At 43.2% G+C, this 27,675-nt stretch overlaps 1 protein-coding gene across 2 annotated transcripts in view; it reads left to right on the forward strand.

Moving 5' to 3' along the window:
- Positions 1 to 9,590, forward strand: part of IL12RB1 (interleukin 12 receptor subunit beta 1) — a 403,260-nt gene extending 393,670 nt beyond the window's left edge. For both annotated transcript variants that reach the window (XM_040417823.1, XM_040417824.1), the window contains one exon: positions 8,922 to 9,590. In XM_040417823.1, coding sequence (XP_040273757.1) covers positions 8,922 to 9,296 — 375 coding nt within the window. In that variant the 3' untranslated portion in view covers positions 9,297 to 9,590. The remainder of the gene's footprint in view (positions 1 to 8,921) is intronic.
- The last annotated feature ends 18,085 nt before the right edge of the window (positions 9,591 to 27,675 follow it).

Raw genomic sequence — 27,675 nt, forward strand, 5'->3', positions numbered from 1 at the left:
CCCGGAAAACAACGTGACAGGGCATCCGCCTTCACATTTTTAACCCCTGGGCGGAACATGACAACAAAATTAAACCTAGAAAAGAACAAAGACCATCTGGCCTGTCTCGGGTTCAGACGCTTGGTCGATTCCAAGTAGGCCAGATTCTTATGGTCGGTAAACACGGTAATAGGGTGTCTGGCTCCCTCTAACCAATGGCGCCATTCCTCAAAAGCTAATTTGATGGCCAACAACTCCCTATCTCCCACATCGTAGGAGAGTTTTCTTGAGAAAAAGGCACACAGTTGCCATTTGGCAGGAGAGGGACCCTGAGATAAGACCGCATGCAGACCCACCTCAGAAGCGTCCACCTCAACAATAAAAGGTAGAGAGACATCAGGTTGTACCAAAATGGGAGCGGAAGCAAAACTCTCTTTGATACTAGAAAGGCTTTAAGCGCATCTACTGATTACGAGGAAAAATCGACCCCCTTTTTAGTCATATCAATGAGTGGCTTAACAACAGAGGAATAATTCAAAATTAACTATCTGTAATAATTGGCAAAACCCAAAAACCGCATCAGCGCCTTCTGATTCTCAGGAAGCTCCCAATTAAGCACAGCGCGGACCTTCTCAGGGTCCATGCGAAAACCAGAAGCGGAGAGAAGAAAACCCAGAAATTGAATCTCCGGAACTGCAAACACACATTTTTCCAGTTTAGCGTACAATTTATTCTCCCGCAGAATCAGCAAGACCTGACGTAGGTGGTCCCGATGAGTCTTGAAATCAGGAGAAAAAAATCTAAATGTCATCTTGATACACCAGAACAAATTTCCCCATTAAAAGATAAAAAATGCTGTTCACAAAATGTTGGAATACGGCCAGAGCATTCATCAAACCAAAGGGCATAACCAAATTCTCGAAATGACCCTCAGGGGGTATTGAAGGCCGTCTTCCATTCCTCCCCTTCCCTGACCCTGACTAGGTTGTATGCCCCTCTTAAATCCAACTTAGAAAAAACTTTAGCCTCAACAATCTGGTTAAACAGGTCCGGGATCAGAGGAAGCGGATATGGGTCACGAATTGTGATACGGTTCAGCTCCCTGAAATCCAAACAAGGTCTTAAAGAACCATCTTTTTTCTTAACAAAAAAAAACAAAACAGCGGCAACAGGTGACTTCGAGGGTCGGATGTGTCCCTTTCTCAGGCTCTCAGAGATATAGGTACGCATAGCGACTCTCTCAGGTTGGGAGAGATTGTATAATCGTGATTTTGGCAGCATGGCGCCTGGGATGAGATTAATAGGGCACTCGTATTCCCGGTGAGGGGGCAACTCCAGGACACCACTCTCAGAAAACACATCCGAAAATTCAGAGAGAAAACATGGTACAGTCTTGGTAGAAACCTCTGAAAGAGACGCCGTGAGGCAATTCTCTCTGCAAAACTCACTCCAACCATTTATTTTCCTTGCTTGCCAATCAATGGTGGGGTTATGTTTAGTGAGCCAGGGTAGCCCCAACACTAGAGGAGTAGATAATCCGCTTAGGACGAAACAAGACATATCCTCACCATGAGCGTTACCCACAGTCAAACAGATATTGTGAACTATCCCCTTCAACGATTTTTGAAAAATTGGTGCGGAATCGATAGCAAAAGCAGGTATATCCTTTTCCAAAGTGCATACCTGGAAACCATGCGTTACTGCAAATTGATTATCAATGAGATTGACAGCTGCTCCACTATCTACAAAAATCTCACAAACAATGTTCTTGCTGTCTAGCGCCACCCTGGCAGGTAGGAGAAAACGGGAACTACAAGAAAACGGCAAACCTTCAATTTCCGCATCAACCTTGCCAATAGTAGCAAATGGAAAGTTTTTAGAGTTTTTTTTATTTATTTTTTTATTACCCTCAGAAAACTCCATGAATCTCCTAGAGGGGCAAACATTAGTCAAATGATTTATACCCCCACAACAGAAACAAACCCTCCTCTGAGAGCTGAATCCTCTACTATCAGAGGCAAGCAAACCCAGCTGCATGGCCTCCTCCTCAGAAGGGATTGAGAGAGACTGAGACCCCTACACACTGAATGAGACAGCCCCACTGTCCTTGGGCTGAATATGACAGGAAGAAGTAGTCTCCTCTCTCTCTCTAAGACGCTTGTCAATACGAACAGCTAGAGACATGGCAGATTCTAACGAGGCTGGTCTCTCATGGAAAGCAAATGCATCTTTCAATCTTTCCGAAAGACCATGGCAAAATTGACTTCGGAGTGCAGCATCATTCCAACCAGTATCAGCTGTCCATCTCCGAAATTCAGAACAATATATCTCTGCGGACTGTTTACCCTGGCATAAAAGACGCAGTTTAGATTCAGCCAGAGCAATACGATCCGGGTCATCATATATCTGCCCCAGGGCTACAAAAAATTCATCCACCGATCGGAGGGCCGTGCCCCCACTGGCAGCGGAAAGGCCCAAGACTGAGCGTTATCCCTGAGCAGCGAGATGATGATCCCCACCCTCTGCTCCTCATCACCAGAGGAATGGGGAAGTAGGTGAAAATGGAGTTTGCAAGCCTCTCTAAAGCGAACAAAATTCTCACTACCCCCGGAGAACGTATCCGGAAGCGAGATCTTAGGCTCGGAACAAACTCCACGAACGCCAGCAGAACAGGTCACCTGAAACTGAGACACAGTTTTACGGAGATCTGCTACCTCCAGCAAAAGACCTTGCATGCGGTCAATCAAGGCTGAAACCGGATCCATGCTTAAGACTGTTACGGCGGTTTATAATGATGCAGATAGCTGGAACTTATGAATAAACGTCCGACTGGCTTGATCCCAAACTAAGGAGCATATAGGTGAGCCCTATAAAACCCTAAGAGCTCTCCCTGACTGCTATGCCCATGCAAGGGTCTCAATGGTAGACGATTGCATGCCCACGTACCTAATACTGTGTGACACCTGAAAACCCTATAATAGTGAGGGGACACGACCACCGGCTCCCTGCACTTAATACAGATGGAGTTAGGGTCACCTAGAATCAAGCCAGCAAGGAAACACAATACATGAAAAGACTTATCTGAGCAAACAGCAGCAGCAGCCTCCAGCAGTGAACACTTCATCCAGGAAGTAGTATAAACTGCAAAGTGAGGCAGTATGGGAGGGAATATAAAGGGAGACGATTAGTCTAAATAGGTGACACCTGGGAGAAGGAAAGGAGATGACAAAGTGAAACCAAAACAAAGAACGTCATGCAAGTGGTAGAGAAGGACGTCTGCCAGACCTTCTCACAGAACTGGCGGTGACACATACCCCCTTACTTAAAACCCAAGCCGCCCTCGGCTTGTGCTTGGAGGATTGTGCATGGTTCCCCTTTTTAGGTTTAGTGCAAATGTTACTTCTCTTTGCTTTGCTACTCTCAGTTGTTCCATTTTTTCACTATCTATCTTTCCCAGATTCGTACCAGGTAACTAGCTATGGTCTGGCTAAATGAATTTTCTCTTTTTCTCTATGTCTACCCATACCTCTCCGCTTATCAGAGGGTATAATAACAGGTGCATAAAACTAGCATTGCCAACTCCCTTTTGTGTTTGCTGAGCTCTAGCAATACTGGAAGGGTGATGGTGTCTTCACTCTGTAATTCTCTCACTCAGCAATGTAATCCGCAAGTAGAAGGGTGGCTTCATACTGTATTCCCTTCCTGTGCAACAAGGCCTGAAATTGCTCAAATGCAGATCCACCATTTTCTCTATCTTATATGTTCTTAAACAGTTGGCAACTCTGACAAGTGCTAAAGAACTGATACTGCTTGTGACTCTAAGTGGTGGTCCCTCCTAGCACTCTTGCAAACCTGTGAAGAGAAATGGTTAAGGGCATATTTAAAACACCTTTTTTTAGGCGCCTTTTATCTCACTGAACAATCACATGGTGTAATGACCATTTTAGTACTTGAGTCCTCAGAGGCAGGCCTTCTGTCAACAATTTAAAAATGACAGCTATCTAGCTGGCTAAGTATTGGCATTTGTGCAAAGTCCAGTGTAAAGTGCCTGAATGGAACAGATTGTTGCTCTGACCAAAAGAGTCCACACAATGGACAAAAAGTGCTTGAACGTTGTAAAAACATAAAAACATTGCAATAGAAGACCCCCAACTTGCAGCTCTAACTGCCTAGAGTCCCAGAATCACAGGTGGGATTACAAAGAGCTCTGGTAATCGTTTGATTCTATTCCTTGGGTTCGTGGCTTGTAACGTTTTAGAAACCAAAAAAAAATAGTGCAAAAATATAGGTAAGGCCCCCGGCCCGTGGGTGGTTAATAGTGACATGAGCTTGAAAACACAGGTATGTCCTCCACAAAGTTCAATTGCAAACAGTCCACATGAGGTAATAAAATGTCATTGCCATGGTAACAGATGCTTCTTACAGTGGGCAGGGTTCCAACTTAACCTAAGAAAATAAGATGGAATAACTGCCAACTTGAAATAGATTAAGGGAGTCCCTTTTGTAGGTAAGAGGCAGGAGGGTGGCTCTATAGGGCCCAAACATTAAAACAGACAAACAGGGACCAGTCTCAGGTATCTCACCCTCCTGAACCTTGTCAGACTCCTAGGTCTTCCAGCTTTACTGAAGAACTTCAGGCCTGGTTGGAACCCATGGCCTCTTTTGCAGCAACTGGATTCTGAGATATGAAATTCTCATTGCTGTCATTGCTGGCTACAGTACTCTTTGCAGCTGTAATTCCAGTACAGCTTTTATCTGTGATTCTCTGGTGACCTCCAGTGGTGGAAATTGGAACTGCAGGGCTAACTTTTGCAGGGCTATTATAGCTCTGCACTCCCTTTGCTAAGATGGTTGCTGCCTTTACTTCCTGTAGGGGTACAGTTAGTTTCTTCGTTCCCATGGGAATTTGAACTAAGCAATTTAGTTCCTCCTGGTAAAAGGATGGTTCCTCAGTACATGGGGCACAAATAGACAAAGAGACAATTACGATTTGTGTTGGTTGTACATGTCACACTATTTGTTCTGTTACACTGGTATTCAGTAAAGAATTGTCATTTGCCCCACCTGCCTTAGTGCTATTGTCACCATCCACCTGTAACTTTATAGTTCCACCACAAGAGCTGCCAACCCCATTGTTTTCGTGTCAAATAATGTGATCATTGTCAGCTAATGTCTTCTGCTAATAGTTTTCTGTACCTTCCATTCCTAATCTATAAGCAATACCAATTTAACACCAGCAACATTCTATAATTTATCTATAATTTATAGACTGATCTATTGAAGAAGCTTATGAGTTATGATCCACACAATATACAGAGAACAGAGCTCTTACCAGTTCTCACATAAGTAAATATTTCATATGTCCTCTGCATCTGTTACCTTATTCACAGTGGTGCTCAGCAGTCCAAGATAAGTGTATTCAAATGGCAAAAAAACAAAGAATGCTGCCTTGCTCATGAAAAGGTTTCTTTATTAGAAAATCTAATTGCATAAGGCAGGTTGGGGATGTGTCAGGGAAGGCAATGGAAGTTTTGCATTACCTACTGTACATATCATTTCGCCTTCCATCTTCCATCCATGGAAGGCCAGATGAAGTGTGACTAATGCAAAATGGCCCATGCTTTTATTGCCACATCCCAAACCTGCATTATGCAATTAGATTTACTAATAAAGAAAACCTTTTAATGAGCACAACATTCTTTGTTGTTTGCTTATGAGTTATGAACACGTTTGATAATGTCTACCAAGGGTCCATCAATATATCTCAGTTTATTCAATAGTGCCATAATTGCTATGGTTTGATATGTGTTCAGGGATGGATTGGCCATAGATCCTACAGGGAAATTTCCCGGGGGGCCAATGTCCAGGGGCCACTCAAGCCATCTTGATGGCCGCAGGCCAGGTACATAATGATGTGATGCTCAACGGTCTCAGGTGCCCTTCTTGAACTCAACTATATTACCGTCCTCATGACAGTGATACAGTTGAATGCTGTGGTTGGGGCGGCAGTACTTTGTGCTGCCCTGTGGTATTTGGTTCTGCTGGGACAGTATTCTGTGCTGCACTACGGTATTGCAGGCCCTGCCTACTTCTGTTGTCCCTGCCTACTTGTTTTGTCCCATCTTCTGTCATTTTGTACCCATCTACAACATGGGGCTACTTTTAGTTTTTTTTTTTCCAGTCCCCAATCCGCCCCTGTATGTGTTTATCTACTGAATGTACTGTTTAAAGGGAATCTGTCACCAGGAAATTCACTGCTATATCAGATATAATGCATAGTAGGGCTAGCTGGGATAAGTGTAATGGTACCTTCCATTTAGTGATCTGTTGCTTCATTCTGGAGTAAAAGTACTTTTAACCCATATGCAAATAAGCAGTTAGATGCGCTGAAGATGGGCCCAAGCTACTCTGTGCACCCTGCTTCTCCTGCTTGATATGTCAGCCTCTCCCTCTCTTTGATTGACAGGGCTAGGCGAGATGACTATACAGGAACCTGGTCCTGTCAATCAATCAAGTAGGAAAGGGAAGAGCTGGTAAAAGAAGGTGGAGGAGCAAGGGTGCACACATTGGCTTGGACCCACCCTTGGTGCACCTAACTGCTCATTTGCATATGGATTAAAAGTACTTCTTGTGAAAGATTCAGCTAAACTAGCCCTACAAAGCCTTGTACTTGGTTTAACAGTGAATTTCCTGGTGACATCTCCTAAAAGAGTTTCGCCATCAAAAGTTTATCTAGACCTCAATTCAAAATCTGTAACAGGGCCCCAAACTACCATGTGCAAATTATAATACTTACAGTATGTCTTTTTATGTGGCAGAGAGGCTTTTGATATATTGTGGTAAGAACAGTGCTTGTCTGATGTTGTTGAGATATGCCACAATAATCAAAGTCTTTTAAAAAAAACTTGGATCAGAAGAGCTGCTAGTTTCTCACTAATTTGAGAATTCAAGGCTGCTCTTGGAGTGTTGCAACAACAGTAAAATTGTCAAACAGCAACTCTAATTAATTCTGACAGAAGAAAAGATTTATTATAGACCAGTTCAAATGCACTTTGGATGTGATTGCGTTCTTCAGATACACTTAACATACCTACCTTATATGTGTGTATGTGTGCATGTGTTAGCAATGTAAACTATGTATATGTGTATGGTATATCATAAAACAGTGCTCTGGTAGGTGTGCAGTATAGTGATACTATAAATGAGGGGTGTAGTGCTGTTTATATTACGTTATATTTCACGGAGGGAGGGGGAGGAGTTCTAGTAAGTTATAGGCAAGAATGTGTGTGTTTGGGGCAGGGGGGTTGGTGCCACACTGCATCTTTGCCCTGGGGCAGGTAATTGTTACACAGTATCTTAAATCTTTTACAACTATATCAATCATCAAAACCAATTCAAATAAAACTTTTAACTGGTTTCTACTATGTATATCCTATAACTAGCAGCCCTAGTAACTATTGTTACCTACTTTTTAAACACTAAGCAGACTTGGACACATTTAACACCTATTTGCCTATGCAGCGACCGGGTCCGCAGGGGCAACACGTGAGGCATGGTGGGCCGATGGAGGTAGTAGTTATTTTACTCACTGTTAGCAGAGCCTCCATGGGCCGGCGTGCAATGAAGGGAAGGACAGCACCAGTTCCTTCAGGGTACACTCTGTTTGTCCAGGGATTCCCAGCCAGAGGGTGGTTGAGGTGCCCTTGGTGGAATTGGTTTTAGGTGCCTTGGAGGCAGGGTCCCTGGTGTTTGTGACGCCAGCACCGTTAGGTGGAAAGGTTGGTGGTGGAAAATATGAGGAGTCGGTTGTAGTAAAACAGTTGAACATTTACTTAAATCACTTGTCTCCAGGTAGTCAGTACAGTTCATTTATATGGCATAAAGATATGAAGCAGATACTGGTTTAGCTGTAATCCTTGTAACAGGCTTGGCAATTTTTACTTGGGTTTTCCTTCTTTCTATATCTGTCTATACCTTGTCCACACTCTAGCACTCAGGTACTGAATATAATATCTCTTACTAGTCAGTAGTAATCCACAGGGCGGCTCCCTAATGGCAGGCATCAGTCTTCTGCTCCATTCTTTGGAAAGGATGCTCACTGAAGAATTACGGTCCACTATGTCCATAGAGGCATGTGGTAAAGGATAATTTTGCACATTAATCATCCGGCTGTGTCCAGGTACTTTTAGGTTCCTCCTGGTCACTGGTGCTTGTGAAGTCCATTGGCTAATTTAGCTCTAACCTCCACTAGACTTTCTCTTTATCCAGACGTAGACTCACTGGTCTGTTCTGTGCTGCTGTAATACTGTTCTCTATACTCCCTTAGCCTGGCCAGAGCCAATCGGCTAAAATAGCAGCTACATTGTGGACTTGGCCTCTTCTGCTCCTCCATTAACTTCCTTTCCTCTACTCTCCTGTTCTCTCTTGTTCTACCCCCCTAGACACACCCTCAGCTATATATAAGTGGTGCCAGCGCGACCTAGGGGCAAATAAATATAATTACACACTCCTCTAAAACAGCCTGTTATAAGGATTTTACAGTTTACACAGAAATACATTAGATAGGCATATACAAAATGTTGAAGTGCCCACAACCATCACTGAGTGGGACACTGCACCTACTTCACTTTTTCTATAACCATCCTCCATAATTAGCCATAACTAGTAAGAACACAAAAAGTGACAAACATGAAGAGGCATGTGCCTCTTAATAAGAGTGGCGCTTCTGATGCAAGAGGGGGAGACATTAAGACCGGCGTGTAAAATGCAGGTCTTGATAAATTTACCCTTTTGTGTCAAAAACTTGGCGTACAGGACATGATACATTTCCACCATTGTTTTTATTGTTTGTAGAACAATGTTCAGAAATAATTAGTATAACATAATATTACTGTAATTTGTGGAAACATGACACTCATATGATTTTATTAATGTACTTGTAGATTGTGAGCCCCCCACATCTTGTACACTCCTGCTTTGAAGAAAAAAATACAGAACCATTGATAATCAAGACCAGTTTGAAGAGGGAAGCTATTGAGACAACTGTGAAGGAAACTGAGATGCTGGATCTGGTTAGCACCAAGGAGCTATTACATAATGAGCTTGAAATGACTGACATGGATACAGAAGTGGAGATCGATCTACAGTTTGAATACAGGAAGCAAGCTGCTCCTATTACTCCCATAAATGAAACAGACACTAGTACTCATTTCTTTGAGAAAATGAAAGCTTATGTACCTCACAGCTCAGAAAGCTCAAAAGAAAATGACACCCAACTAAGCCTCAATGACGTGAACATTTGTACTGGTGAATTTTAGTGAAAAAAACGTATACATTCCCTAATTCTTTGTGCAGGATAAACTGGTATATATCATGAATACTTCCTACTTTATTCCAAATCATTTATTTCTTAGAAATTTACAGGTTCACAATCCATATAGAAAAGAATAACTTCATGTGGTTTAATAGGGGAAGTTCTAGCCTAAAGTTCTAGCAATATAAAACAGAACTCCTTTAGGTAGATGACTGGCTGAGCCATTGTAAAAAGTAAAATGTTTTACAGATAAGGCAGATTTACTAATCTTATGATTGCATTTTACTAATTTGGGGCTAAAAATCTTTTTTTCAATTGGTCTCTATTAAAAATATTAGAGCCGTTCTGTCACAAAGAGTTAACTGTTTTTCAGGCTGTGTGCATCCTATTGTAAATTACTAAGAGGTCATAAACACTTGAGTGCTTATAATGTCAGAGAGCAGAGATAAGGAGCCCGTCAGCTGCCCAACTCATAGAAAAGATAGAAAATCCACAGGCTGCTACAAGAGCATCTCAGATATGTACAGAAAAAAAGGATTCCATATTTTAATAAAGACCAATTAAAAAAAAGATTTTTAGCTTATAATGATTACAATTCACTAATAAAAAAAAATTGCCCCCAATGGTGTACATAGCCTTTAAGTCCACGCTTCTTCCCAGTCATGGCACCATTGAATAAAGCATAAAGGACTATACTTTTTTGGTGCATCTGCTTCATAAATGTATTTACATTTTTTATAATTTCGTGATGCTTTATCTCCTAGCTTTTGTGCTAGTGATTTCGGTGAAACTAAACCTGTTAACATCCTTTTTCCCCAGTATCGTCATTGCTACTGTTAATTCTGATCTTGCTTCCAATATACACTGTTGTCAAGATATGGCTCCTGTAATCTTCCTTCTGGTAAATTCTTTTTTCCTCCTAATCTTCATCTTAAAGTTTTGGAGGATTCACAATGCTATGTGCTTGCAGGTCATCCTGGCATTACTGGTACTAGACATATAGTTTCCAGATCCTATTGGTGGCCTACTTGGTCACGAGATCTGATGGCCCTTGTCTCTTCCCGTCAGGTCTGTGCGAGGGCCAAGGTACCCAGGAGACATCCTGGGGCTTGATTTATCCCTTGTCTATTCCACAGAGACCTTGGACTCAGATCTCTATGGATTTTATAACAGATCTTCTCTCCTCTCAGGAGAAGACTGTCATTTGGGTAGTGATTGATAGATTTTCCAAAATGTGTCATCTGGTTCCATTAAAGAAGCTCCGTGACGGTAAGAATTTTAGCAAATGTTTTTGTTCATAATATTCTTAAACTTCATGGGATTCCTGAGTCCATTGTCTCTGACAGGGGGTTTAGTTTGTCTCTAAATCCTGGAGAGAATTTAGCAAAAGGTTGGGAATCAAACTGTTCTCCTCCTCAGCATTCCACCCAGAGACTAATGGACGAACAGTTCTTGAGATGCTTTCTATCTAATTGTCAAAATAAATGGATAAGGTTTCTGTCTCTAGCGGAGTTTGCTATCAACAACCATGTCAGCTCCTCTAGTGGCATCTCATCTTTCTATTGTAATCATGGGTTTAATATGCATTTTTCTTCAGTTAAGTTCTGTGAGTCCTGCGGTGGATGACCAGGAATGATCTGTGCACAGTTTGGGCCCAGGTTTTCAAGAGCCTTGAAAAAGCTGAAAGCATCCAGTATAAACAAGTCAATAAGAACTGTTCCTTGGGTCCGAATTTTGTTTTGGGAGAACTTGTATGGCTTTCCACTAAGAATTTACACCTTAGTGTCCCATCTGGTAAACTCGCTCCTAAGTTTATTGGTCCATATAAGATCACCTCCATAATAAACCCGGTATCTTTCCGTCTTCAATTGCCATCCTCGTTTAGGAATCCAGCTCTTTCTGAGTAACTACCCTTTATCAGAGCTGAGCAAAGAAACTTTGTCTAGTTACTATTTTTTTTTTTTTTTTATGGAGGGTGCAGAGTATGCATGAGGAGTATCATAAGGGAGATTTCACATCACAATTATTTTTCTTTCTTCTGATCCGTCAGAGAAACAGGGAAAATAAAGAAAAAAAAATGGACCCTGTAAAAAAAACAGATCTTGTGCATCAGTTATGCACATTTGGCATCCGTATGAGCCATTATCGTCAGAGATTCATTTTTTTGAGGAAAAAAAAAAAGTTCTACATGCAGGACTTTATTCCATCTAAAAAAAGGATCTCAGACAGAAAAGGCTCAAACAGATGTGAAATGTGCATAGCACATATACACTCACCTAAAGAATTATTAGGAACACCATACTAATACGGTGTTGGACCCCCTTTTGCCTTCAGAACTGCCTTAATTCTACGTGGCATTGATTCAACAAGGTGCTGATAGCATTCTTTAGAAATGTTGGCCCATATTGATAGGATAGCATCTTGCAGTTGATTGAGATTTGAGGGATGCACATCCAGGGCACGAAGCTCCCGTTCCACCACATCCCAAAGATGCTCTATTGGGTTGAGATCTGGTGACTGTGGGGGCCATTTTAGTACAGTGAACTCATTGTCATGTTCAAGAAACCAATTTGAAATGATTCGAGCTTTGTGACGGTGCATTATCCTGCTGGAAGTAGCCATCAGAGGATGGGTACATGGTGGTCATGAAGGACTGGACATGGTCAGAAACAATGCTCAGGTAGCACGTGGCATTTAAACGATGCCCAATTGGCACTAAGGGGCCTAAAGTGTGCCCAGAAAGCATCCCCCACACCATTATACCACCACCACCAGCCTGCACAGTGGTAACAAGGCATGATGGATACATGTTCTCATTCTGTTTACGCCAAATTCGGACTCTACCATTTGAATGTCTCAACAGAAATCGAGACTCATCAGACCAGGCAACATTTTTCCAGTCTTCAACAGTCCAATTTTGGTGAGCTCGTGCAAATTGTAGCCTCTTTTTCCTATTTGTAGTGGAGATGAGTGGTACCCGGTGGGGTCTTCTGCTGTTGTAGCCCATCAGCCTCAAGGTTGTGCGTGTTGTGGCTTCACAAATGCTTTGCTGCATACCTCGGTTGTAACGAGTGGTTATTTCAGTCAATGTTGCTCTTCTATCAGCTCGAATCAGTCGGCCCATTCTCCTCTGACCTCTAGCATCAACAAGGCATTTTCGCCCACAGGACTGCCGCATACTGGATGTTTTTCCCTTTTCACACCATTCTTTGTAAACCCTAGAAATGGTTGTGCGTGAAAATCCCAGTAACTGAGCAGATTTGACCTGCCTAAAACATTTGTACAGTACTGCAGTAGTGCATATATATAATGTGTGTGTGTGTATATATATATATATACACATCCATACGCTCATTGAATTGACAAAAAATATTACACCCACATAGAAATGTGGGATTGCTACAAAACTCGTCATGCAGTTATATCTTCTGTGGATAGGTCATCAATATGACTTTAAGGGACTTGGACATGTGATATTCTGGTTGCTTGCACCATAGAATGCAATAGAATACTATTGCAGTCTATGGGATTTTTTTTACCTGCCTGTCAAGCCAGGCAGCAGACACGGCTTAAAGGGGTTTTCTCTTCTTTCCATTACTAAGGTCAGATGAGACACAGTCCCAACCATCAGTGGGCCAGGAAACAGCAGAGCGCTGCGGCGCTTGCTGTTTCAGTAGCTCCCATTGCGGTGCATGAGAGATATTGAAACAGCATAATACAGCAAGCTATGTTGTTTCCATAGCTCTCATGCACTGCAATGGGAGCTACTGAAACAGCAGAGCGCTCTTCTGTTTCCCAGCTGGCTGGTGATTGGGACTATGTCTTATTTTGCCTTAATAACGGTGAGATGAGACAACCCCTCATGGAGCCAAGGGGGTGCCCCTGGGAGGACAGAGAGAGCCCCCTTCTTTTGTCTATCTGCTCAGATGCTGTAGTCGCTACGGACAGTGGCATTTGATGGGTATAAGACCAGGATCAGAGTTATCTTCGAACCCAGTCATTGCAGCTAGGTGTCAGCCCACTCTAGACTTCTGCAAGCAGTTGCTGTACAGTACATGTACGGCATTTTGTGTTAAGGGGTTAATAAACTGTCATATGGATTTATTGATGCATTTTTAGCCTCTTAGTTTTGGGATTTAGATCATGTGACCCCCACCCCAGAAACTCTCTGGATCCCATAGTGTCTGACGTGTACAGAGAGTTAGTTTCTCTATTCATTCATAGAAGAACCGTGGTGTTAGTCTCATAGAAATTAATATGTTATGGGATCCAGCTAGACTCATCAGGGGACACATACTCTAACTGCCAGAAGTAAGAGTCTGAAAATATATCAGTAAATCCATATGTAAGTTTGTTAAACAGACAATTATGTATGCCAGCTCACTTACAAATGAGGAGGATAAAAAAAATTCTGGGAATGCCTCTAAGTAAATAAGTCCCAAAGACTAGTATTAAGCGAATCGAAGTTGACGAAGTGGAATTAAATCCGAATTTCAGGAACAATTTGATTCGTCACAAATCCGAATTTCCTCACTCTTCATGGGGGTAGGGGATGAATATGGGATCACCCATAATGTCGTACAGTCAGTCAGTCAGCAGGTAGCCAGCCCCTGTGATGTCATAGCCCTAAAAAAAAAAACTTATCCTGCCCAGTCTCCACCATTTTACAGTGAACTTAGTGAAGGGAGAGATGTGACAGGTGCTAGGGACAGTGATTAACCCCTTAACGACCCAGGACGAGAATGCTCATCCTAAATCGCCGGCACTTAGCGCTAGAGGATGAGCGTTCTCTTCCTGCAGTGGTTCCCCCCCCCAGGTGCGGTGCCGCAATCAGCGGCAGAGATCCGGCTGTTACTGACAGCCGGATCCCTGCTGCATCCACCAGCATCGGCGATAACGCCGATGCCGGTGGATTAACCCATCATATGCCGCGTTCAGCTCTGACCGCGGCATATGGGAGGTTTGCACTCCCTCACCTCATCCATCGGTCCCCGCGCTGCTGTGGCGGGGACTCGATGGTTGCCATGGCAGCCCCAAGTCAAGCATGTACGGAGGCCTAAGAGGCCCAGTTCCCAGGCTGGGTCTCCTAGGCAACTGTTAGCGTCTTACAGTGTAAGACACTAATAGTTCAATACAACACAATACAGATGTATCGTGCTGCATTGAAACAGGGATCAGACCCTGTAATGTTGAAGTCCCAGAGTGGAACAAATAATAAAGTGAAGAAAAAAAAGTTTAAAAAATTAAAGTTTTACAAAAAAATAAAAAGTTTCAAGTAAAAAAAAAAAGCGTCCTTTTCCAAAAGTTAAGTAAAAAAAATTGTAAAAAATAGGGAAAAGACATATAGACATATTAGGTATCATTGCGTCCATATCGACCATCTCTATAAACATATCTCATGACCTAACCCCTCAGATGAACACCGTAAAAAAGAAAAAAGAAAAACTGTGCTAAATAAACAATTTTTTTGTCACCTTACATCATAAAAAGTACAACAGCAAGCGATCAAAAAGGCGTATGCCCACCAAAATAGTACCAATCTAACCGTCACCTCATCCCGCAAAAAATGAGCCCCGAGACAATCGCCTAAAAAATAAAAAAACTATGGCTCAGAATATGGAGACACTAAAACATCATTTTTTTTGTTATAAAAAAGCTGTTATTGTGTAAAACTTACATAAATTAAAAAAAAGTATACTTATTGGGTATCGCCGCGTCCGTATAGACCGGCTCTATAAAAATATCACATGATCTAACCTCTCAGATGAACACCGTAAAAAAATAAGAATAAAAACGGTGTAAAAAAAAGCAATTTTTTGTCATCTTACATCACAAAAAGTGGAATAGCAAGCGATCAAAAAGTCATATCCACCACAAAATAGTGCCAATCAAACCGTCATCTCACCCCGCAAAAAATGAGACCCTACCTAAGATAATCGCCCAAAAACTGAAAAAACTATGGCTTTCAGAATATGGAGACACTAAAACATGATTAAAAAAAATAAAAAATGAAATCATTGTGTAAAACTTACATAAATAAAAAAATTGGATACATATTAGGTATCGCCGCGTCCGTGACAACCTGCTCTATAAAAATACCACATGATCTAACCTGTCAGATAAATGTTGCAAATAACAAAGAAAAAAAACGGTGCCAAAACAGCTATTTCTTGTTACCTTGCCTCACAAAAAGTGTAATATAGAGCAACCAAAAATCATATGTACTCTAAACTAGTACAAACAAAACTTCCACCCTATCCCGTAGTTTCTAAAGTGGGGTCACTTTTTTGGAGTTTTTACTTTAGGGGTGCATCAGGGGGGCTTCAAATGGGACATGGTGTCAAAAAAAACAGTGTCACGGGGTTCCGAAGGTGCACTCGGTCCCCCATTGCCCGCAGAACTGTTGCTTAGCTTTTGGAATGAGGTTCTGTGTTTGACCTCATTCCCAGGGCGGCTTTACTAGTGGGTGGCTCCCTGCTCCTAGTCTGCCTTGAGCGCCGAGCTGATCATTCGGTGCTCGACTGGTTGGTCTGTCGGTCATGTGACGCTGGCCACGTCACATGACCCTCACTCCCCACTATAAATACAGGCAGCCTGCTGGCTACAGGTTGCCTGTTAATTTCTAGGTTCCTGGCTATTTGTTGGACTACTGAATATTTACCTGATCCTGTTCCCTGACGATCCTCTGCCTGCTCCTCCTGTACTGCGCATACATCCTGGTTTTGTGACCTCGGCTCCCACCTGACTACTCTCTTAGGACTCCTCTTGTACTTCGCTACTCTCCTGGTATTTGACCCCGGCTTCTCCTGACCATTCTTTGCTTAATCCGTTGTACTGCGTAGCTCTCTTGGTTCTGACCCGGTCCGTTCATGTTCCGTATTTTGTCTTGTCTGTCTTCCCTGCACATATCCTAAGTTAGGGACTGCCGTCCAGTTGTCCCCTGTCATCAGGACTCGTGAGGCAAGTAGGCAGGGCCAGGGGTGAGGGTGGAGCGCAGTGGTCACTACCCTTCCCCCTGTGTGTGTGTGGACGTGACCGTTACAACCAGTCCAGCAAAATCTGCCTTCCAAAAACCGTATGGCATTCCTTTCCTTCTGCTCCCTGCCGTGTGCCCGTACAGCAGTTTACGACCACATATGGGGTGTTTCTGTAAACTACAGAATCAGGGCCATAAATATTGAGTTTTGTTTGGCTGTTAACCCTTGCTTTGTAACTGGAAAAAAAATATTAAAATGGAAAATCTGCCATAAAAGTGAAATTTTTTAATTGTATCTCTATATTCCATTAATTCTTGTGGAACACCTAAAGGGTTAACAACGTTTGTAAAATCAGTTTTGAATACCTTGAGGGGTGTAGTTTCTTAGATGGGGTCACTTTTTGGATTTTCTACTTTAGGGGTGCATCAGGGGGGCTTCAAATGGGACATGGTGTAAAAAAAAAACAGTCCAGCAAAATCTGCCTTTCAAAAACCGTATGACATTCCTTTCCTTCTGCGCCCTGCCGTGTGCCCGTACAGCAGTTTACGACCACATATGGGGTGTTTCTGTAAATTACAGTATCAGGGCCATAAATATTGAGTTTTGTTTGGTTGTTAACCCTTGCTTTGTAACTGTACCTTGAGGGGTGTAGTTTCTAAGATTTACTTCTAAACTTCTAAGCCTTGTAACGTCCCCCAAAAATAAAATGTCATTCCCAAAATGATCCTAACATGAAGTAGACATATGGGAAATGTAAAGTAATAACTATTTTTGTAGGTATTAATATGTATTATACACTGCTCAAAAAAATTAAGGGAACACTTAAACAACACAATGTAACTCCAAGTCAATCACACTTCTGTGAAATCAAACTGTCCACTTAGGAAGCACACTGAGTGACAATCAATTTCACATGCTGTTGTGCAAATGGGATAGACAACAGGTGGAACTTATAGGCAATTAGCAAGACACCCCCAATAAAGGAGTGGTTCTGAAGGTGGTAACCACAGACGACTTCTCAGTTCCTATGCTTCCTGGCTGATGTTTTGGTCACTTTTGAATGCTGGCGGTGATTTCACTCTAGTGGTAGCATGAGACGGAGTCTACAACCCACACAAGTGGTTCAGGTAGTGCAGCTTATCCAGGATGGCACATCAATGCGAGCTGTGGCAAGAAGGTTTGCTGTGTCTGTCAGCATAGTGTCCAGAGCATGGAGGCGCTACCAGGAGACAGGCCAGTACATCAGGAGACATGGAGGAGGCCATAGGAGGGCAACAACCCAGCAGCAGGACCGCTACCTCCGCCTTTGTGCAAGGATGAACTGGAGGAGCACTGCCAGAGCCCTGCAAAATGACCTCCAGCAGGCCACAAATGTGCATGTGTCTGCTCAAACGGTCAGAAACTTACTCCATGAGGGTGATATGAGGGCCCGACATCCACAGGTGGGGGTTGTGCTTACAGCCCAACACCGTGCAGGACGTTTGGCATTTACCAGAGAACACCAAGATTGGCAAATTCGCAACTGGCGCCCTGTGCTCTTCACAGATGAAAGCAGGTTCACACTGAGCACATGTGACAGATGTGACAGAGTCTGGAGACGCCGTGGAGAACGTTCTGCTGCCTGCAACATCCTCCAGCATGACCGTTTGGCATTGCGTCAGTAATGGTGTGGGGTGGCATTTCTTTGGAGGGCCGCACAGCCCTCCATGTGCTCACCAGAGGTAGCCTCACTGCCATTAGGTACCGAGATGAGATCCTCAGACCCCTTGTGAGACCATATGCTGGTGCGGTTGGCCCTGGGTTCCTCCTAATGCAAGACAATGCTAGACCTCATGTGGCTGGAGTGTGTCAGCAGTTCCTGCAAGACGAAGGCATTGATGCTATGGACTGGTCCGCCCGTTCCCCAGACCTTAATCCAATTGAGCACATCTGGGACATCATGTCTCGCTCTATCCACCAACGTCACGTTGCACCACAGACTGTCCAGGAGTTGGCAGATACTTTAGTCCAGGTCTGGGAGGAGATCCCTCAGGAGACCGTCTGCCACCTCATCAGGAGCATGCACAGGCGTTGTAGTGAGGTCATACAGGCACGTGGAGGCCACACACACTACTGAGCCTCATTTTGACTTGTTTTAAGGACATTACATCAAAGTTGGATCAGCCTGTAGTGTGTTTTTCCACTTTAATTTTGAGTGTGACTCCAAATCCAGACCTCCATGGGTTGAAAAATTTGATTTCCATTTTTTTATTTTTGTGTGATTTTGTTGTCAGCACATTCAACTATGTAAAGAACAAAGTATTTCAGAAGAATATTTAATTAACTCAGATCTAGGATGTGTTATTTTTGTGTTCCCTTTATTTTTTTGAGCAGTGTAGAAGTAGAGAAATTGAAACTTGGAAATTTGCTAATTTTTCAAAATTTTGGGCAAATTTGGTATTTTTTTATAAATAAGAATGTTGTGTTTTTTTTACTCCATTTTACCAGTGTCATGAAGTACAATATGTGACGAATAAACAATCTCAGAATTGCCTGGATAAGTCAAAGCGTTTTAGAGTTATCACCACATAAATTGACATTGGTCAGATTTGCAAAAAATGGCCTGGTCTTGAAGGTGAAAATGAGCCCGGTCCTTAAGGGGTTAAGAAAGCCTTTATTTGTATTATTTGTAAAATTTTTGTTTGGAACAGTTCAGGGGCAGTATAGGGAGATAATAGAGAGATCATAGGGAGACTTTATCCACACTATAGGGAGAGCATAGGGAGAATGCAGGGGCCAATAGAACAGTGTCCCCCCTAACACCACCAAAAAGAGCCACACAACAATAAATAGAAAAAAATTAACAAACTTTATTCAATACAATAAAAAAATATACATATCAAAATGATTGGGGAGTCGCTGGTGGCCACACTACTCTGCGGTCTGTACCATGTGCATAATACTTTACTTGTTTCACCTGTTGCTTGTATTTAGTGTTCACTTACCTATTTGGTGTGGTGGCACACTACTGCATATATGTTTACATGGGCTTCCATACCCCTGTGCATAAGCCATTACCTTATAGAGTGGTTTTGATGGAATGTTTGGCCTGTCGGGATTTTTTTCTGGTTTTCCTTCCACTTTCTTTTGCATTGGTTCTAGTCATTTATGTGATCAGCTGTTTCCATTCATCCTATCTATTATCATTATTTTTTGCTGTTTTGCACAGTGGCTTATGGACTCAATGTTTTGGTCGACTAGTCACTATATTTTTGGTATTTACAGACCGATGTTAGAGGGTGTGACTTAGGCCTCATGCACACGACCGTTGTGTGCATCCGTGGCCGCTGTTCCATTTTCCGTGATTCTCTGCGGACCCATTGACTTTCAACGGGTCCGTTGAAAACTCGGAAAATGCACCGTTGTTCATCTGCGGCCGTGATCCGTGTTTCCTGTCCGTCAAAAAAATAGTACCTGTCCTATTTTTTTGACGGACAACGGTTCACAGACCCATTCAAGTCAATGGGTCCGTGAAAATACACGGATGCACACAAGATTGGCATCCGCGTCCGTGATCCGTGGCCGTAGGCTACTTTCACACAGACGGATCGCAGATCCGTCTGCATAAAAGCTTTTTCAGAGCTGAGTTTTCACTTCGTGAAAACTCAAATCCGACAGTATATTCTAACACAGAGGCGTTCCCATGGTGAATATACCTGAGAGGTTAACTGTGCGTATCATAGCCCCCTGTAAGAGATCAGGTGCTGCCAGGCAGGAGGGGACAGACCCCCTCCCCCGTATTTAACTCATTGGTGGCCAGTGCGGCCCCCCTCCCTCCCCAGTATTATATTCATTGGTGGCCAGTGCGGCCTACCCTATTTCTCCCACCTAATTAAAATCACCTTCCCCCATCATTGGTGGTCAGTGCGGCCTCCCCTCTTTCCCCCCCTAATTAAAATCACCTTCCCCCATCATTGATGGCCAGTGCGGCCTCCCCTCTTCCTCCCCCCGGTCACAGACAGCGAAGGTAAGTATAATGCTTCTAAAATTGCTAAGTAACCATGGCAACCAGGACTGCAGTAGCGTCCTGGTTGCCATGGTTACCGATCGGAGCCCCAGCGATTAAACTGGGACTCCGATCGGAACTCTCCGCTGCGACCAATGATGGGGGAAGGTGATTTTAATTAGGGGGGGAGGAGAGGGGAGGCCGCACTGGCCACCAATGATGGGGGAAGGTGATTTTTATTAGGTGGGGGGGGAGAGGGTAGGCCGCACTGGCCACAGGCGGACACCAAAACGACTTTTTCTTCATGTCCATGGATCCTCCAAAAATCAAGGAAGACCCACGGAAGAAAAAACGGACACGGATCACGCCTACGGACCCCGTTTTTGCGGATCTTAAAAAAAAAAACGGTCGTATGCATGAGGCCTAACTAAGTGCTTCTACATAGGATCCTTTTTTAACCGCCTTGATGTAATAATTTTGATATGTATATTTTTTTATTGTATTGAATAAAGTTTGTAAATTTTATTATTTATTGCTGCGTGGCTCTTTTTGGTGTTAATTAGATCATATTACCATGCTCATAACTTTTACTCGGTTGTTATAGGAGTTCTCCCCCCTTTGTTAATAGATAAGCAATTCTATTACACCTTGCTGCACTAATTGGGGTGAAAAATCTGTCTAAGACTACTGCTATTGTGGTGTCCACATTGTTTTATACATACCTAATTTTATAACACTTTGATTCTCTGATTAGGGTTAAAAATAGTGCACTAAATATTTTTTCACGTATTTGGTTTTACACCTTGTGTTATAGATAATGAATTCCATTAGGCATTGATTCTGTAATTGGGGTGAAATAGAGCTCTATTTTTTTCCACATATTTGGTTTTACACCTTGTGTTATAGATAATGAATTCCATTAGGCCTTAATTCTGTAATTGGGGTGATATAGTGCTCTATTTTTTCACCTATTAGGTATTACACCTTGTTTTATAGATAAGGAATTCCATTAGGCCTTGATTCTGTAATTGGGGGAAAATGGCAGTCATGGGGTCCATTCACACGTCCGTATGTGTTTTGCGGCTCCGCAATTTGCAGCTCCACAAAACACGGACACCGGCAATGTGCGTTCCGTATTTTGCGGACCGCACATCGCCGACACTCTCGTAGAAAATGCCTTTTCTTGTCCGCAATTGCGGACAAGAATAGGACATGTTCTATTTTTTTGCGGAACGAAAGTGCGGATCCGCAAATGCGGACAGCACATTCCGGCCCCATTGAAAATGAATGGGTCCGCACCTGTTCCGCAAAATTGCGGAAAGGATGCTGACCCATTTTGCGTACTTGTGAATGGACCCTAATACTACAGCTATTGCGGTGTCCACATTGTTTTTTACATAAGTAATTCCACTAGGCCTTGTTTCTGTAATTGGGGTGAAATAGCGGTCTATTTTTTTAAGTATTTGGTATTACACCTTGTGTTAGATAAGTAATTCCATTAGTCCTTGATTCTCTAATAGGAGTGAAAAATCAGTCTTATACTACTGCTCTTTTAGGCCCCATTCACACGTCCCCAATTCTGTTCCGCATTTTGCGGAATGGAATTGCAGATCCATTCATTTCTATGGGGCCGCACGATGTGCTGCCCAGATCTGGTATTGCAGACCTGCACTTCCGGGTCCGCAATTCCGTTCCCGAAAAAAATAGAACATGTCCTATTCTTGTGTCACGAGGGTGTCAAGAACCACGCCTGACTCCGTTATACCCGGGGTCAGGAAGTCGCAGCGGTTGGCTGCGCGCTCTATGTAAGATAGGGCTGTTTCCTCATGGTAGCTTTCTGGGTTTGCTTTGCAAACCCTTTTGGCTCACTCAGGGATCCGTAGCTCCTTCTCCTCAGCTGTTCCTTGTCCAGCACTCCCAAACCTCCTTATATTCCCCTCTCACACTTCTCTGGTTGCCAGATATAGAGCTTCCTGCCTGGACATCTATTCTGACCCTCTGGAGCTGTGTTGCTGCGTTCTCTGGTTGTTGGTCCAGAACGCTACCCTCCGGATCCCTGTTGGACCTTTGTGGTCTGCTGTGGTCGCCCACCTGGGTGTATGTGTTTGTCTGTATTGTCTGTCCTCTCCCTGGTGTTTCCCTCTTAGTGTCAGTGGTGCGGACTAGCGATCCCACCGGCCCGTTCACTATCTAGGGCTCATTTTAGGGAAAGCCAGGGTTTAGGCACGTGATCGCCGCACGGGTGAGGAACCCGTCTAGGGACGTCAGGGCAGTCAGGTGCCAGCTGCAAGGTGAGTCAGGGGTCACCACCTTTCCCTCTCCCTTGGGCAGGGCTTTCCCTTTTCCCTCCCTGTGCGTGACGCCGGTCATTACATTTTGTCTGCAATTGCGGACAAGATTAGGCATTTTCTATTAAGTGCCGGCGATGTGCGGTCCGCAAAATGCGGAACGCACATTGCCGGTGTCCGTGTTTTGCGGATCCGCAAAAAATTTACGGACGTGTGAATGGACCCTTACACTTACAGTTAGTGTTACTGTACAATATGTCGGAAAGACAGGTGCCAGGACCTTCCAAGGGAACGGGCAGTGGCAAGAATATATCTGGAGCTGGCAGAAGTAGCAGCAGAAGGGGGGGTAGCAGCAGTCATAGCAACAGGCCACAGCTGCCAGTGTCATCCAGCAGTCGTATTTTGATTGGTAAACCAGCTGTCCTTGTATGGTTGACTCAGTCTTCAACATCATCTCAACTGATATCAGACACCCCCAGCTAGTAGTCAGTGGGTTCCTCTGACACCACGCTTAGTCGGCATGACCCAGGAACAAGCTCTGTGCCCCCATCTGTCCTGAACCTGCCTTTATCTTTTTCTGTTCCTTCTGCTCGAGAAGTATTGTATGCTGCCAGCTCTGGTTTACTTTTCAGCGAGGAAGAGCTTATTGAGGACAGTCAGCAGCTACTGCCAAGCCAAGTTTTGGAGGAGTGTGGCAGGCGCAGCACTATGAAGTGCCTTTTGTGCTTTTGGCATTAGAAGAATTTTGATATCTCTGACTTTTAGTCTAACCAGACTGTCTATTACTCTGTATTTCCTCTAGCGCCGTAGCGTAGGTTTAAAGAGCACACCAAATGCTTGAAATAACTTCTTTATTAACTTCAACTTTTCTTCATATATAACACTGCCGCCTCCGCAGCAGATAGTCCATGTACATAACACGTGTTGAAAAGATATCACAAAATGGCAGTATACATAAGATGGTGGTTCAACTGTTCAATCTTGTCATTCAACATAAAATGGTGGATATATTTCTCTCTTGAGTATCTGTATCTCACTTTAAGTTATTTAAGCACTTTATGATCTCTCTGAGAGGTATATCTGAGATTTAACAGTTGTACTGGCTAAACTTGGTTTGAAGTATGCAGTTAGCAGTAACTATTTGCAGATTGGTTGAGTATGGTTTGCAATTTGTATGGATTGTTAAGTAGTTCACAGTTTGCAACTGTAGCTTGCAATTTGTATTTGTACTTTGCAATTGTATGACTCAGTATGGTTGCAATTGGTGGAACTGTAAGTAAACACATATACAGTCCTGATCAAAAGTTTAAGGCCACTTGAAAAATGGCAAAAAATCATATTTAGCATGGCTGGATCTTAACAAGGTTCCAAGTAGAGCTTCAACATGCAACAAGAAGAAATGGGAGTGAGACAAAACATTTTTTGAGCATTCAATATAATGAAAACAACGAATAAACTGAAACAGGCTGTTTTTCAGCTGATCAAAAGTTTAGGACCACACCTCCAAAAAAAAACGAAACCCCCCAAAACAGAAATCCAGCTTCCAAACATGAACTCAGTAATGAGTAGCTCCACCGTTATTGTTTATCACTTCCAAAATTCGTTTCGGCATTCTTGATGCAAGCGTTTCCATGAGGTGAGTGGGAACATTTCTCCAAGTGGTGAAGACGGCCGCACGAAGGCCATCTACTGTCTGGAACTTCCTTTGCCATCCATCCCCAAAGGTTCTCAATTGGATTTAGATAAGGGGAACACGCAGGATGGGCCAAAAGAGTAATGTTATTCTCCTGGAAGAAGTCCCTTGTCCTGTTGGCATTGTGTACTGTAGCATTGTCCTGTTGAGAAACCCAGTCGTTACCACACAGACGATGGCCCTCAGTCATGAGGAATGCTCTCTGAATCATCTGGACATAGCCAGCGGCCGTTGACGCCCCTGCACTTCCTGAAGCTCCATTATTCCACTGAAGGAAAAAGCACCCCAGACCATTACGGTGCCCCCTCCACTGTGGCGCGTAGAAAACATCTCAGGTGGGATCTTTTTGCCATGCCTGTAACGTTGGAAACCATCAGGACCATCAAGGTAAAAAAAATTCTCATCAGAGAATAAAACTTTCTTCCACCTTTGAATGTCCCATGTTTGGTGCTCTCCTGCAAAGTCCAAACGAGCAGTTCTGTGGCGTTCAAGGAGACGAAGTCTTTGAAGAAGTTTTTTGTTTTTGAAGCCCTTCAGTCTCAGATGCCGTCTGATGGTTAAGGAGGTGCAGTTAGCACCAGTAAGGGCCTTAATTTGGGTCGAGGATCGTCCAGTGTCTTGACGGACAGCCAATTGGATCCTCCGGCTCAGTGCTGATGAAATTTTTTGGGGTCTTCCACTTGACTTTTTTGTTCCATAACCCTCAGGATCATTTAAGAAATTCCAAATGACGTCCCACCTCAGCAGCAATGGCGCGCTGTGAGAGACCCTGCTTATGCAGTTCAACAACCCAACCACGTTCAAAAAGGGAGAGTTTTTTTTGCCTTTGCCATCACAACGTGTGATTACCTGACAGAAAATGGCAATGACTCCACATCTTTGCACAGATTTGGCCTTTTAAAGGCATGTGGTCCTAAAATTTGGATCAGCTGAAAAACAGCCTGTTTCAGTTTAATCGTTATTTTCAATTAATTAAATGCTCAAAAAATGTTTTGTCTCACTCTCATTTCTTTTTGTTGCATGTTGAAGCTCTACTTGGAACCTTGTTAAGATCCAACAATGTAAAATATGATTTTTTGCCATTTTTCAAGTGGTCTTAAACTTTTGATCAGGACTGTATATCTAGTTCAGTATACAGTTCTAAACACAATACTAACAATATGAACATTATATAACTGTTTTAAATACGTATATTGGCCTCTTATTCCCATAAAACTCAGCTCTCAGGGGAGTGAATGTCTCTTCAGTTCCTGTCTCTGGTGAATAATGATTCTAGCAGCAGGAGCTGGGGGAATTCCCAGATAGGCTGTGTGTCAGACTGGCTGTGATTGGTGAAAACTCTTGCTGTATGAGATGCTGGCTGTGATTGGTCTAGACTTCTGCCCAGCAACAACAGATTAACACTATACTTTCTGTTGTTTCTGCTGTGTCACTGAGTTTACCTTACATTACAAAATGAATCTTAAAGGCATATTATCTTTTTCTGCTTCTGTGAACACAAAATATAACAGTTATATGGCATCCAAAACATTATGTCACAGTAAATAACTCTGCTTTTGTCTTTAACAGATAAACATAGGAACTGTATTAAGGCTATTGGCAGGTCTAGCTGTATACACATATAAGCTATACTAGCAACCTAGGACAGGTCCTAGCTGGCCATCTACAAGGAGAGATCTACTGCTTCCTCCTGTAGGCGGGCAAGTAGCGATGATGAGAGTTGCGTAAGAACAGGTGCTGCGAGCGGTCATGCATGCTGCCATGAGACTGGTGAGGGTGACATCAGTGACGTGGAGACAGAAGTGGATAATGATGTAGCCGATCACACCTGGTTGCCGATTGAAGAGATGGCTTCATCATCATCATCATCATCAGGGTGTGATGGCAGCAGTGTAAGATCTGGAGCCAAATGTGCCCAGGGTAGACAGTCTACTACTCAGTAGCCTACCTGTCCAGAAATAACTAGCGGTGCACAGGTTCATAAAGCAGCGGCAGGCAGTCAGCACGCAGTGGTGTGAGTAAAATGCCTTACTCGCCAATGTGGGAATTTTTCATCGAGTGTCTGGAGGACGTCAGCGTAGCCATGTATAGAATCTGTGGGCAGAAGGTGAAGCGTGGCCAGGGTGCCAATGTTGTCACTATAAAGTGGCCTGGGAAAACCATGGCACTAATGTTGTGGTACAGCCTGAGGCCTCTCCTAGCGGCCTGCAACCCTTTTCCAGCACTCAAGGCTTCACCACCTCAGCAGAAGGGAGCTGTGTTTCCTTCCTATCATCTACTGGTCCTGATGCTTCTCCTCCTACTCTTCGTCACTCATTTCGCCAGAAATCGATCACCAAGGCGATTGCAAAAAGACAACAGTATACGTGCACTCATCCAACGGCGCATAAGCTGAACGTGCTCCTGGCCAAGTTGCTGGTACTACAGTCCCTCCCTTTCCATGTAGTTTTACATTGCTTTTACTTTTTGACTGTACGTTTTAGTATTTTAAATTACTAACTGGTGGTCACTCAGGACCTATTTACATTTTAGGATCATGTACTGTTTGTTAAATTAAAACTTCACTTTTATTTCTTATTTATAATATATATGATATTTATTCACTTATAACAGTATCACTAAACTATAGACGTTAAAACTATCAGTGATGCGGTCTTACTCAATTTTTTCTACCTATATACTCAGTGTATCACCGTTATAGCTGGCGTGTGTCATTGGACTGATCAGCAGAGGGAAAAATTGGTGGAGAGGGGGGGAGAGGAAGGGAGAGGGAAATGGGTCAGGGGTAGTGAAGATATGTGGGGTAATATAAGGGTAGGTTAGAGGTGATGTTACTACTTAGTAGCTTTATTAAGCGCTCCTATATATTCTGGAGCGTTGGTCTATTATGTAATAGATTAACTTCACTTCTGTTTGTAGTTATCGCAGCCTCTGCTGCTCCTATTTCGCTTCCTCCTATTTAACTGCTATTCATCATTGTCCTCCTCTCTCTCAGCTGATATGTCTCTTGTCCTATATTGTTTTTATTTCTATTGCCTGCTGTATCGCTCTGTAGATATGCCCGTATATATTTGAGCATGCTGCCGCTATTTCACTGCCTAAAATCTGAACACTCCTACACTCTGCATCCCGACATATTTCGCTGTGTAACCAGTGTCTTCAGGGGATAAAGCATGTGTGAGTGTTGTGGGCGTGTACCATCATTTAATCACTCCTATTTGGTCACATGTTTCTTTGCTCCAATGATTTACCCGGAGATCATTCCCCTCCCCTTTTGCTGCCGCGCCTCCTTATCCCTCATAGGCCACCGAGGATCGTTGTCATATGATGCATTCTGACACTGCACAGTAATGGGGATTTGTCATATGATGCATTCTGACGCTGCATAGTGATGGGGATTTGAGCATGCGCCCAAACTTATGTTTCTTTTTACTCGCGAT

This window comes from Bufo bufo, chromosome 2 (assembly GCF_905171765.1).
Source record: "Bufo bufo chromosome 2, aBufBuf1.1, whole genome shotgun sequence".
Lineage (NCBI taxonomy): Eukaryota > Metazoa > Chordata > Amphibia > Anura > Bufonidae > Bufo > Bufo bufo.